This window comes from Xiphophorus couchianus, chromosome 13 (genome assembly GCF_001444195.1).
Source record: "Xiphophorus couchianus chromosome 13, X_couchianus-1.0, whole genome shotgun sequence".
Classification (NCBI taxonomy): Eukaryota; Metazoa; Chordata; class Actinopteri; order Cyprinodontiformes; family Poeciliidae; genus Xiphophorus; species Xiphophorus couchianus.
This window is the reverse complement of record NC_040240.1, coordinates 21,150,726-21,164,779: the sequence shown is the minus strand read 5'-3', so window position 1 is coordinate 21,164,779 and position 14,054 is coordinate 21,150,726. Positions and strand designations below refer to the sequence as shown.

Here is a 14,054-nt window from a genome sequence, read left to right as displayed (position 1 = left end):
AAAACTGAAACTGTACAGTAAGAGGAGCATAAGAAAAAGAATACTATTCAGTTATTAAAAACAGCATACTCACATCAAAAGAAACTTAGGCTAATTTTCTTTCAAAGTGTATAAAATGTGTATATTTGTACATTGAAAACAGGAACAAAGAAATTGAAAAATGGACTGTATATAGTAATGTTCTGTGAGATGAGAAAAAGTGAAAACAACAGCAGTGAAGAAAACATTTAATGAGTTTGAGGGGTTTTTTGAATAGTGATGGTTATGAAGTCTAATAGCTGGTGGGAGAGGATTTGTGATAATGGTTCTTTGTGCACCTAGGATGCAGCAGTAATCACTAAAACAGAAATAAGTGTAAGACATTTATAATTTTTTTAAGTATTAATTAAGTATTAATTAAGCCTATGATGCTTGTTATCTTTTGTTGCATCCTCTGTTTAGGTTATGTGCAGTTATTTTTTTATTTATGGATTTCAGTATCTTGTGTTTAGATTCATAAATTACATAATTTATACTTAAAATTGCATCTTGTTTTAACTGGATACATTTACATAGTCAGCCTATTATTTTATGTCTTTCTTGTAGCTGCTCCCTTATAACTCCCTTATAAGTTAATGGCTTTCTTTGTGATTGGTCATCTTTTACCCACATATTCAGAGACAGAAAACCCCAAAATTCTTGCAGAATTAATTACTTAAATTTTAAAGTATAGGCATAAAGCCATGATTAGAGTTCAGATTCCCATTTTCTCAGCCTCTAATGCTCAGATGAAAAAGGTCTCAGCTTGAGGAAGAGGAAGGCGGACAGAAGGAACATGTGGAAAAAAAGACTGAGACAGACAGAAGGTTCATTTTTCCAGACAAACCAGCAACAGGACCTCTGCACTGCAGTCATATTTTCTGTTGTCTTGTGGTGAAGATGCTCAGGTTTATGATTTTCTGTCATGTCTGGTTTCTGATCCATGATGTGATCGACGGTGTTGAAAACTCCACAGGTACAGACAGATCTCTGTTTTTTTACTACTAAATACCATTTATATTGATCATACAGCTAATAATGTGTGCTTATAATGGATCGCAACACTTGATGATGAACAAATGATATTCATCTTTATTGTGTTACTTTTTCCATGGTTATTTCAACTGATTAAATTCATAAAATCTTCCATAAAGAATTGCAATGGCACATATTTTATAATGTGTAAGAAATTACTAAAGCATATTGAATAACTACCTCATTTGTAATGTTATTAGAATGAAAATAGAATTATATGAAACAGTACAGAAAAAATGAAGGTCTTACAAATATTGCTCTGTATTTTTTTATTTTTTTGTAAATATTATTGAAAAATGTTTCACATTTATTTATTTATTTTTTAACACCAACATATGTCCCAAAGTTTTTTTTACAATTTTCCAGTACAGTTATTATTTTTAGTCTGAGTGGATGACAGTGAGCATGTTTCCATGAGATAAAACAGGAAGTGCAGGCAAGACAGGAAACAAGGCTAAAAGTTGACTTCCAGTAAGGTGTGACTGTCATAGTTAATATTAGTGTCATCTAGATAAACGACTAAAATTCTATTATAACTGACTAAAAAAATTTATTTTCTTGTTATTTAGAGGGAATCTCAAGAGCTTCATTACTCTTGTCTCAAAATAATGTTCAAATTCAAAAGTAATTAACTGATCACAAAGAGAAACTAAATGTTTTTTCATTTAATTTTAACAAAATTTGAAGCACAACTGAGTTGTTTTTTTATCACTACATACATGTATGCATGTATTGAAAACTGCAAACGCCAAAGTAAAATAAATGATTTTAAAAAGCAATAAGAGCAATAAACTTATTTTTAAAATGAAACATAGATTTAATAATGGTTTCCAACTCAGATCTTCAGGCTAAGAGCTTCGAGTTTCTGGCCAGTCTCTCTCCATCAGAAGTGATCCGGTTTTCAGTATTGGAGGGTCATCATGTGTGCTTGCCATGTGGGGGGTTTGCCGGCTCCAATGTGATCTGGACTCATCAGAACCAGAGGGTCCTGGTGACAAGGCAGAGCAGCTACCAGACCAACCACTATCGTCAGCATTATGTTCTGTTGAGTGATGGTGGTCTCTGCATGCTGAAGCTCGAGGATTCAGACAGTGGAGAGTATGAGTGCAACCAACGGCTGGTGGCTGAGCTGCAGGTGCTTACAGGTATGATGAGAATACAGCAACAGTGTTAAATACCAGCTAGGACATCCTTACTATAGGAAGCCATGCATTCCTGAACTGTACACTACAATCCTTAAAGTGGTAAAAACTAAAAGTCAGTAATCCTTCTGCTTCTGACCCCCAGGACATGACTTCACTGTATCTACAGGCAGGACGCTTCTGCTTCCCTGCAGAGGCTCCTCTAAGTCTAAACACAGGTGGTTTAGACAGAGAGAAGGGGAGAAGGAGGAGGTCATCTTCACCCGTTTCAGAAATGGTACAGGGAAAGCAGAAATAGACGGGAGTCGCCTGAGCTACGTAAATGGCGCACTGCAGATCGCAGACCTGCAGCCAGGGGACGCTGGAGCGTATATCTGCAACAGAGTTCTGCAGGCAAAACTCACCTTCCTGGAAGGTAGCTCGGTCAAATGTTCAACTGGTTATTTTGTAAAACATTTTGCAGTAAGAACAAGAAGAAGAAAAAAATGGAATTATTGATGATGAAAACTGAAATATGGGCTTTATAGTCTTTTTAAGTAAGCTGATTCTAACTGTTTTTTTCTATTATGATTCTTTATTTTGTATTTGCAGAGCTATTTATCTTTGCTTTGGTTGGCAATTTCTTGTTCCTTTTAAAGTAACTGATATAAATATTTTATATTTTTGAAATACAATGCATTCCATGTAAATGTGTCATTCTTGATGTCGTATCAGCTTTAAATAAGGCAAAAATAAATTGAGGTCAGTGTTTAAACACTACAACCATCAGAAGGATTTGAACAGCAAAGACATAAAAAATGTATAAATTAAGATTTTTCAAATTACATTTTTGTTGTCAGTATTGACAACAAAATGTATTTAATTGCTTACTCATAATGCTTGTCAACTGGTAGACTTTGAAATTTGAAAACTACATTTCAGAGCATCTTGTGCCAGCCAGCATCCCATCATCTACCACATTAAGAACAGTCTCAGCTGTGTCAGGTAGGTTCTCCTTTCAAAATCATACATTTAGTCTGTTTATTTTTTTAAATACACAAAAACAATTCTGCGATGCACAGATTTTTACATTTTCTTTTTGTTTTTAGTTGTGTTTGAAACACAGAACCCACCTAAGAAGAGACCAGAGAATGGTCAGTCACACACGGTCAAGAGCAATAAGAAATCATCTCAGTATTATTCTGTGGTTTTAATGTTCGTTGTTTGTGCTTGTTTTTAGCTCTGCTGCTGGTCGCTGTCATTGGTTTGGGGTTAATGGTCGTCCTGATCGCTCTAGTCTGTATTTTCCTCACCAGCATGAAGAGCAGAAAGAGGAGGAGACACAGATATGCAGGTATTTATTTATGCATTGTTATTTGGTTAGTTATCTGAATAATCTTCACTTTAATTCAGTTTTAGCTTTAAGGATGAATAGTAATGTTGTAATAAGATAATTGCAAGTAGTTATAACCAGAGGTTTGACAGTAATATGGCCATTAAAGCCACTAATCAGGTATTTAGGAACTGAGTCACTCACTCTACCTTCTATTCAGCTCAATGTTTAATATAACAGACATCTAGGAATCCAAATCTTGAGCAGAAGCATCAGTTTACCTTTTTTTAGAGGCACAGAGAGAGACATTAACAGCCATCTGGATAAAGATTTTAATCAGCTAATTCCTATTTCACTATATTAGGAATTCACTATTATTATAGTGAATTGAGTTACTACAGGTGACAAACATTTTATGAGCATTGTGCATTCTCTTCATTATCTTACATATCCTGAATTCAGACATATTTCTCTGTTGTAGCAAAAAGACAAGAAGAGACAGAGCTGCAGTTGTGGATGACATATAACTCCCAGACTGGTAAATAAATAACTCAGTCATATCTGCTAAAGGGAAGTAATTTTGTCATTTAAATGCATTTAAATGATTCCTTTTATTTGGCTGCAGAGTATGAGGTGTTTAAGCGTCCGTCCCTGCAGGATGATACCATCCACTACGCCTCTCTGAGTCGACAGATCTGGAGCCAGAGACCCAGCTGGTCTCCACCAGATCAGAGTAGCAGTAATGTTATTTATTCCTCGGTCATCACCAGACCTGCAGCCAAACACGCTTTCTCCTGATCCAGTTTATTTCTGCCATTCTTTGTCAAACAAGACTGAGAAGTGTTTGACCTTTTGTGTCTCAATTACTTATAACTTTTAGCATTTGATTAAAGTCGTTACACCATGAAGCACAGAAATATTAACAGTTATTTTCTTTTTTATTTCCTTGAGACTTTATAACAAAATAACTGAAACTGTTAAGTTAAATATTATGTCAGGTTATGTTTATTTGGTTTTTTGCTAACTGTAAAGAAGGTACTGAAAACAACATTTCATTTATATTTGTAACAAAGAGGAATGTCAACAAGATGCTGCAAATCAACAGTTTTGCACAAAATCAGCTTTTTACTTCTTAAACACTTTATGAAAGTTAGTTTAATATCATAAACATATTTACATTTGAGTTACTGAAAAAAATGGACCCATAATTGACAGTGGAATACAAATGCACACTCTAAAAAATTAAAAAATAATAAAACAAAGGAAATGTTATGCTGAGCTGAGCTGGTAACTTTTTCATACATGAGAATTTCTTCACATCAGGGTTTTGTACGAGTCCCCTCCATCCTCAGGGTTCAGCTTCTGCCAGCATTATTGCCCATATTTACATTCTTGATGTAAGTAGCTTACTGGTTATATAGATGTCAGCAGGAAGCAAAAGAAAAAAAAACATTTTTACCACAGTTACACAAAATTTTAACAGTATAACAAAAATGAGTGATATAGCTTACATTATACCTCATATTCATCTTGAGAATAATGAGATTATGTTACCTGGGTATGTTGATTTGTTGTTTGTCTTTGCTTTGTCATAGCACCAGTTCAAAACTCTTACGATATCCTATATATATTAATTATAGCAATTAATTACATTTTATATGAGCTATTGAATTTGTTGCTGTACTGTACCTTTATTCTGTTAGGAGTCCAGATCAACCTCATATTAACAGATTCAGTTATATTTAATATGTATAGGGTTGTATTCACATAGAAACAACAACAACAAAACTAACGATACTTTCTTTCTTCGTCAGATATAAAAGAGATTCAGATTTTAAATTTCAAATCATGTGATTTAAAAATGTGAACTGAACGATTTATTGTTAGGTTAATCCTAAACTAAAATTGTAAACTAAATTGCAAACATGAAATTTATTTTCAGAATTGCTACTTTTGCTTTGATATTAATTGAAATGTAATTGCACACGAGGCTAAGAGGTGCTTAAAATACATTGCTATATTTTTTATATTGAATTGCATTGTAGTCCCATATTGTGTCCCGCTTTGTGGGTATAGCAGAAGATTTGAAATATTAATATTTTATTTAGCTCTACTGAAGGACTAAAGCAGTTATCTAGAAATCCGTGTATGCTCTAGATTTACTGGAAAAATATATATATATTTGAAAATTAATCAGAAAAAAAACAATAGAAAATGATTTTACTTTTAAACTACGGTAGAATAAAGTTTCCTAAGAATCAACAAATGTCATATTAAGAGTCGCTGAGCAGAAATAAAATGATCTATTTTCTGCTTGTTATCCATTTAAGTTTTTGCGAGTGGTCACTGTAGAATATGTGACCAGGTCTTCTGCCAATCTAGGTCTGGTCTTGACAGACGGGCGGGGCTTATCTGGATGCCTCAGACTGGAGTAATGTAAAGAATCTTCCTGCAGAGACAGACGTCAGACAAGAGACATAAATATCACATTCCTTGGTACTATGATGCAGTAAGCATGAAAAAAAAACCATATCTATTTACTTTCTGAAAAATAATAAAGCTGAATTTAGAATGAATGGATGTTACCTAACAAAATTTAAATCAATCAATACAAATCAACACATTTTAAGGAAGTCATCCCACTTCTAACACAAAATGTACACAACTAGCTTCTGCTATTTTGTGTTGTAGGCAAATAACTCAACTTTTTCTCATCTACTGACCTCTGTGATCCTCAAAGAACGCTGAATCCCTGGATTACAGCAGCAAGGACCCAGTTTACCTGAAGATAAAGCAGAATAGGAGTGAGGTGTAGAATGAAAAGAGATTGATGGAAAGCTCTGATTTAATTTGAATCCATTATAGTATTCAAACTTGCATATTTTAAAAGGTTTTAAAAGATGTCAGTATTTACAGGTTACATGTATTTCCATCTGCAGAGTCAGAAGTGAAAAGGAGCAAAAGTAACTTCACATAAAAGTGAAGAAACTTAAAGTCACCAAGTGTCTGATCTAAACAGTAAACGCAGAACACTAGTTGTTAACTGGCAGAAATGTAACCTGACCCAGGGGTGTCAAACTCCAGTCCTCAAGGGCCACTGTCCTGCAGTTTTTAGATATGCCACAGGTACAAAACACTGGAATTAAATGGCTTAATTACCTCCTTCTTGTGTAGATAAGTTCTCCAGAGCTTTGGCCTAATTATTCTATTCAGGTGTGGTGCAACAGAGGCACATCTAAAAGTTGCAGGGCAGTGGCCCTGCAGGACTGGAGTTTGACACCTGTGAGATAGGCAGAGCACCAGATAATCACAAACACCATCATAAAGCAGATTGCAACAAGCTTATAGTGTTAGACTGGGGTAAACAGTGTAATCCTATCATAGTCCAAATCCTCGAAACACTCTGCATTTATTCCTGAGCATGCTCTGGTTTACAGGAAATTATCTAAGTGAAAGTGAAACTATTAAACTGTTAAAGGCTTAAAGTGAAACGAAGGATCAGTGTTTAGCCTCAGTAGCCGAGAGGAAAGCTAGACTTGATTTCTTACGTCTTCTTGATAAATAAGTAACTCTATTTAAGGTAGAAAGAAAAGGCAATTGTTCCACCTAACTCTGAAGGACAAGGGGGCCGTCTTCCTTCCTGAAATCTTTTACAACATCGGAGTAAAATGCCAGACATAAAGCTTTTCCTGGAGGCCTTATCAGCTCTCTCCGGCTGTAACGTCGAGGCAACAACTGGATCCTCGCAGCTCACATCGCAGGATTTTGTCAACATTGTAGCCCTTAAAGAGTTTTACAAGCAGGAGGGATTCAAAGAACTGGAGTACCCGAGCTTGGGAACTTTATCCTTGCAGGACTTGGAAAACCAGGACATGTACAGCGCCCCACCAGCATTGACCCATGAACCTGTGGCAAGCATTAAACCAACCGTTAGAATCAATACCCAAGACTTCTTCCATCCGAAGTATGACTACGATTTCACCAACATAAAGGTAAGGAGAAACCGTTGTTTTTGTTTTTTTTTTTTTTGCTTTGTAAACGCGTCACATGACAAAGGCCTTAGGCAATAGAGCAGGTCATAAAACATGTTTGTGTTGACCTGAAACTGCAGCGTCATTAAAACTGAAAGAACAAATACTAACAGTCACATTTTACAAAACTACTGGGCTAACTCTGTTTCTGGAGTAGACTGACTTTTAACTAAGGGAGGAAATGAGGAAGTGTGTACAGATAAAATGTGATTGAGTAATGTTGTAAGTTAATTCACCTTACTGGGTCCACATATGTCTTGGAATAAACAAAGGTTGTAGTGAATGTGTCTAGAATAAATAAACCTATCATTTAAATCCTTAATTCAAATACTTTTAATCAATATTCAATGACTTCCTGTTTCTCTGGGACATAAATATGTTGTAAAGTAGCCCACTTCTCATAAGGACTTTTCAAAGTAGAAAAGATTTGACAGCATGTCAATCAAATGCTGCAAAGATGTATTGAAGTCACAAAATGTTAAAATTAGCTAGCTACTTCTGCATCTCTCTTCAGTTGTTTGCAAAGGTGTCAACACTTTTATGTTAAAACCACTAACATCTGTGCATATTGATGGGATTTCATGTGAGAGATCAACACAAAATTGTATGAAATGCAGAAAGGGATATTTTAGGACTTTTTCACATCCTTACTAAGGGTGGCAATAAGCATAGAGACAGCTGTAGAAAAATGACAACAGATTTTTCTCAAAATCAGAAAGTACTTTCCTAAGCATTCCCACCTATTCTTTAAACAAAATTAAAGAAGACACATTTTGAACTGATAAATGTATCTTGATCTACAGGATGGTGATAAGGTATTTACGCGTGGAAATGAGAAGTACATTCGCCCCTGTGGATGGAAACGGACCGCTCTGCGCGTCCAAAAGAAGTATGAAGATGGGGACAGTTGGCTGGGGACAGGAAGGGACGCCTGGCCAGTCTCCTACCACGGCCACAACATGGACGGCTCCCTTGGCATCATCATCACCCATGATGGCCCACCAGACAACGAGCCAAACTTTCTGGATGCCGGAGCCGCTGCTTTGCAAAACCCCGACACCAGAGGCAGGGGCGTGTACTCAACCCCAGACATCAAGATGGCAGAGAAGTACTGCACGACATTCAAGTACAGTGTGGATGGGAAGACGTACAAAGTAGTTCTTCAGAACCGTATCAACCCTCAAAAAAGGAAGAGCTGCCAGAGAGAGGGCATCTGGTTGGTGTACATCCCGGAAGGCAGCACCAACGTGCAGCAGAAAGTCATTATTGAGGATTCCCTTCGTCCATATGGACTCCTGATAAAGCAGGTGTGACTTTTTGGATGCTTGGAAGATTCAGGGATATTATAAACAGCAAAAGTTCTGCAAACTTCTTTCACCCTGGGAAAATAGAAATGTTTTGCAAACAGTGTGAAATCTGTTTCAATCAGGATGTGGAAATGATTATGATAGTTTCTTCAGTTACTGTTTGCTATAGTCGCTTTAGCTAAGTGGTCACGCAAATACCGATCAGGAATACCAGGCTCTGCATTATGAACACTTCCTCCCTGCCTGCGTTATCTTCACCACTATTTTCTCAAATTTGCTTGTCTCATATTTTTATTATTCAGAAATTACTAAACAGATCTACTAAAAATACAAATTTGACGAAATGATGAAAAGAGAAAGCAAACAAGATGTAGAAAGGTCTGCAGTTATCTAAGTTGATTTACACTGGCACATAAAGACTTTTAGTTATTTTTTTCTATTTTGATTGTAGCCTAGTTTTATTTTTATTAATTATTGCACATAATTGAACTGACTTGTCATAAAAGAAATGAATGCTCTATAATGACTAAATCATTAAATGAGCAATAAACCTGTCAATTTGCATAAAAGATTGTTTCATAAATTTTTTATACCTGTAAACTTCATAATGTGGTGGTGGGGATTATGTTTACTCCCTAGTCTAATTGGAAATCCTTTTGTCTGAACTGATTTTATACTGTAATCATATGTCTTTTTCCTGTGAACTAAAAGTCTGTAACAAATATGTCATGAATATTAAAATGGAGAGCACAAATCCTTTAACTACGATGCTTTATTTAACTCAAGTATTTCACTGCATTATTTTTGGCACTGACATCAAGTTTGACATTTAGGAACTGCTCCTCCTTTTCACAAAGCGAAGACCTGTTTGCAGAACAGCATTTACCTCTCACTGATTTAATCTTTATTTTTACACTTGCGTCATTTAAAGCCAGTAAAACCGGCTCTAAAACGCAGTGTATCTCGGAGCTCAGCTTAAGTACTATGAAATGTGCATTACACAAAGCGTTGAATAAATGTTTCTGTTAATACCAATAATGTCCATATATTTATTACCATTTTTTATGTCTGTTTCTATATTTATAGGATATTTATTGTGTTTTGGGAAAGTGCAGGAACTTTGAGCTTTTGCTTAAAAAATACTCTCTCGTGGGGTATTTTTCTTTAGCAAATGTGCAGGACTTCATAAGGACAGAGCTGGGTGGTGAAGCTCTGTTTCCACTGTTGGATTTCACAAACTTCAGAGTTTTAAAACCACACTGGCAAAAAGATGCTCATATATTAGTGTATGTTAAGGTCAGTAATTTGACGAAATGATAAAAAGAGAAAGCTAAAAGTACACGATCAGATTCCATTAGCAAACACAATGCAAGACCACCAGCCAATCAAAAAAAAAAAAAAATTTCTTTAAGCATTAGTTTTGTTTTAAATTAGCCAAAATTACTCTACATATTGGACATCTGCAGTTCTAATAGGTGAGCAGCAGAGGGCAGTAGGAGAATGCAGTATGCTTGCTTACTTGCCAGATGAACGAAGTATGCAGGTACAGACCAATATATTAAACAGTTTAAAATTCTCTTTTACAAGAAAAAGTTTTTTAAAACTTTAATCTGAGCTAAAATATATATATATATATATATTTGAAAATTTCTTTGAACAATGAATTCAAAAATGCCCATAAATTTGATAATCATCATGTATTATTCTGATGATGTTGAGCAGCAGTTTTAAAATAAAAGCAGTGCTACAGAAGAAGTGTCGACAGGTGGAGGATGTAAGTGGATATTCACCTGAGCACAGGTAGAGTCCAATCATCAGAAAGGAATAGAGGCCCAGTAAACCCGGAAGGACACAGATCCCCAGACTCCAACAAGGTTGGCGAGTTTTTCTTCCAGCAGTGTCCCCATCAACTCCTGGACATAATAACAAGAAAAACCCACAAAGATGACAAAATTATTTTAATGTTAAATTGTTCTGTGGAGGTATTCACAGCTGTAATGCAAAGCTATGAAACTCACATTCTTTTGAGGGTGGAGTTTCTACTTGTTTCAATCTTCATTTTCATTTTCTAGTAAACCTGTACTGAGATAATCCTCTGGGAACCAGTGCTAATTTGCACAAAACTGTGGGCTGTTGCAATGCACCTGGATATAATTTGCAGCATTTGAGACTAAATCCATGCTGGTGTTGCGAGTGATGCCTGGTTTTACATGTTTTTCATGAATCTCAATCTCAGATATATTTCACAGGTAAAACATTTAAGAATCCCCTCTTCTGTTAGCTTTTGCCTTGATACTAGAACTTTATAATACATTTTCTGGGTTAAATGTCTTTTCTTTTGAGCAATATCAGCTATATAGAATACTATTCTGTAAACAAAACCAAAAGACCTTTACAAACTGAAAACAATTATTTTATGTTCTTATTTAGAATTACCTTCTGCTTTTACTGATTTCTTTTTTAAATAATAACACAAAACAAAACACTCTGAAGATAGCAGAAGTGTTTCTAATATGGGCAATGTGAATTTCTGCCCTGGTGCCATAACCTAGAGGGGCACTCCGATGCTGTCAGTAAAATACACAGTAAGAAAATACTCCTATAGCTGAGTTAAAGGTAGAATATTTAAAGACTTGAACTATTTTGTGATTTATGTTCTATTTGTAAAATAATAAAATCAAACAGTTTTATTGTTTATTTTATTTGCCGTAAACTGAGACAAGCCTGAGCAGTAATAAATTCATTGCTGTTACTGTTATGTCTGTTATGATGTAAAGCAAAACTAGTTCTTCTCCAAATTGGTTTTGACCACAGGAAACATTTGAACTGTGATGAGGTTAGTTTGATCAAAAAATTTGATTGATACTCTTCAGCTGACAATCTGTGTCAACTGACTGTCCTGTGGTTTAGTTGCATGCCAAGAGCTCTTCTTCATTCATTGATGACTCAACTTACCACCTAAGCCACAGCTGAACTCCAGCAGAGTTACTATTGATAGATATCAATTACAGAGTAAACCCAAAGGTTAAATACATCTAATCATACTAACAAATCCCACTAAAAAATAACAACAAAAAACACTTCTAGTTTTTATAGCATTCAACATTTTTAGAACATGTACAATAAAAAAAAAAACATTTCCATGTAATATTTCTAATGAGATCAAGTCTTAAGACATTAAGAACAAAATAGTCACTTAAAGCTCTTCAGACAACAAAATTAAGAGATCACTGCAATGAACTCCATCAAAAACCTCATGGTTATTCCACTAAATATTGATTTCTGAACTCTTTCTGAGTTAAAACATTAGTATTGTTGTTTCTAAATTAATTTAAACTTGTTTTCTTTGCATTATTTGAGGTCTAAAAGCACTGCATCTTTTTTGTTATTTTGACCATTTCACATTTTCTGCAAATAAATAGTACATTTTATTTCGGAGACATGTCAGTAGTAGTTCCTAGAATAAAAGAACAATGTTAATTTTACTCAAATATATACCTATTAAAAGTAAAATCAGAGAAACTGATCCTTTTAAGTGGTCTCTTAATTTTTTCCAGAGCTGCATTTATATATATATATATATATATATATATAAATAATATTATTGCTTCTATAATTTAAAATGCACATAGAAAAGATCAGTTCTTACCATTAAGTTTCAAGGGAATTCCTCTGCTTACACACACCTTAGCTTCACAAAGCCCAGAACAAAAATACAGCCCAGCATCTTGCTCCTCCACAGCCTGGATCTCCAGTCTGATCAGCCCACTACTCAGGTTTCCTGTCCATGTAATGCGACTGGAGTAAGAATCAATTATGTCGTTTTTGTTTTTGAGTTTAGTCTGTGAGACTTTAAGCAGTGGCAACAGCTGGTCTGAACTCAGCAGGTACCAGGTGATATCGACGCTGGGCGTAATGTTGCAAGTCAGAGAGACATTCTGTCCCCTGACGACCACCAGTGGGTCATGGGGAACATGGGAGGGAGATGACTGGTGACATCCTGCAACACCTGAGAAGAACAGACAAGTCAGAATCATGCTGACCAAAAATGTTATTATTTGTCATGTTTGTTCAACACATCAACCCTGATTGAAACATTCTCTTTGAATGGGCGAAGTGGTATCAAGTAGTAGCTGTGATACTAAAATGTAAGATGCACCTCATCAGTTTTCTAATGGTTAGTTTTAATAGACATATCACCATACACTACCAGTGGTTGAAAGAGTTGGTTATGATCAAATTTGATGGTAAATTAAATGGCTTTTTCATGTGATGAAGAAATTTAGGAGTGTTTGACCATCCTTAGTTTATACTCTGAAGCGAACTGTTTTGGTTTTATGAAATTATTCTGAAAAGAGATTCTACAACAGTTTATAAGATTTACCGGTAATCAAAATTTAGAATAGAATAGAAATAAAGAAGATTTTTTTATTAGCTGCCCAAAAAAAATAAACCATTCTGTTTTGATTCCCCTTTTGAGATTACAACAAATCAGATTAAGCTCATGATCTATACTTCGATGCATAAAGTGGGAATTTATTTTTTGCGGGATTCAAAACTTTCACTTTTATCAATGAAACTGATGCATATTCTTTGTCTTTTATTCTATGCAATAAGAAAAACTGGGAAAGGGTCAAAATCAAAAGGCATTGGTCAGGAAAAATCTGATCTTTGTATCTTTATTAAAATTTGCATTTTAAATGTATTAAAATACATTTATCATAGAGTCTGCTTTGCATGGCTGATGCAAAAAACTTCATATGGCAGCATTTAATCTCTTCTCCCTAAACCATTGACTCCTGCAATCCGAAACTACAAATGCCCTGTTTTAAATTCCATTGAAAATTTTAAAGAAGCTTGTGGAAGGGAGATTTCATACAAAGAAGTATTATAATAACTGAGTTTTTGGATTGATCAAATTGCTGTATTCAGTTGAAAGAAGATCAAGCGAGAAGTTTGGTGAAATAAATTCAACTTCAGTTTTCAGTTCTACATTTCAGGTTCAAAGGGCTTGTTTTGTGCAATTCTTCAGGTAAAACCCACCATTACCACAAAATCTCCTGGGTTTTGTTTGGTTGAAACAAAGGGAAAAAGGACAGAAAAGGAGCACAACCTATAAACAGTTATGAAACCCACAAGACCTATAAAACCTCAGACACACATAAGAAAACCAAAATTCTGAGTAAATTCTGTCTGCATTTAAATCAAG

At 35.1% G+C, this 14,054-nt stretch overlaps 2 protein-coding genes and 1 long non-coding RNA gene across 3 annotated transcripts; 2 read left to right on the top strand and 1 right to left on the bottom strand.

Moving 5' to 3' along the window:
- The first annotated feature begins 707 nt into the window (after positions 1–707).
- LOC114156582 (uncharacterized) lies at positions 708–4,415 on the top strand. The gene is made up of 8 exons (XM_028037093.1): positions 708–994; positions 1,893–2,198; positions 2,341–2,610; positions 3,117–3,179; positions 3,284–3,328; positions 3,415–3,528; positions 3,989–4,045; positions 4,133–4,415. Exons 1-8 carry the CDS (start codon positions 919–921, stop codon positions 4,303–4,305), a joined length of 1,104 nt encoding a protein of 367 aa, XP_027892894.1. The 5' UTR covers positions 708–918; the 3' UTR covers positions 4,306–4,415.
- A 116-nt stretch (positions 4,416–4,531) lies between these two features.
- LOC114156585 (uncharacterized) lies at positions 4,532–10,785 on the bottom strand. Its single transcript, XR_003597970.1, has 3 exons — positions 10,636–10,785; positions 6,231–6,289; positions 4,532–5,956 (listed from the first exon to the last, which is right to left on the bottom strand). It is a non-coding gene; the product is annotated as an uncharacterized LOC114156585 (long non-coding RNA).
- Positions 6,969–9,607, top strand: LOC114156583 (uncharacterized). The gene is made up of 2 exons (XM_028037094.1): positions 6,969–7,499; positions 8,342–9,607. The coding sequence occupies exons 1-2, from the start codon at positions 7,176–7,178 to the stop codon at positions 8,849–8,851; spliced, it is 834 nt and encodes a 277-aa protein (XP_027892895.1). The 5' UTR covers positions 6,969–7,175; the 3' UTR covers positions 8,852–9,607.
- Positions 10,786–14,054: the final 3,269 nt, after the last annotated feature.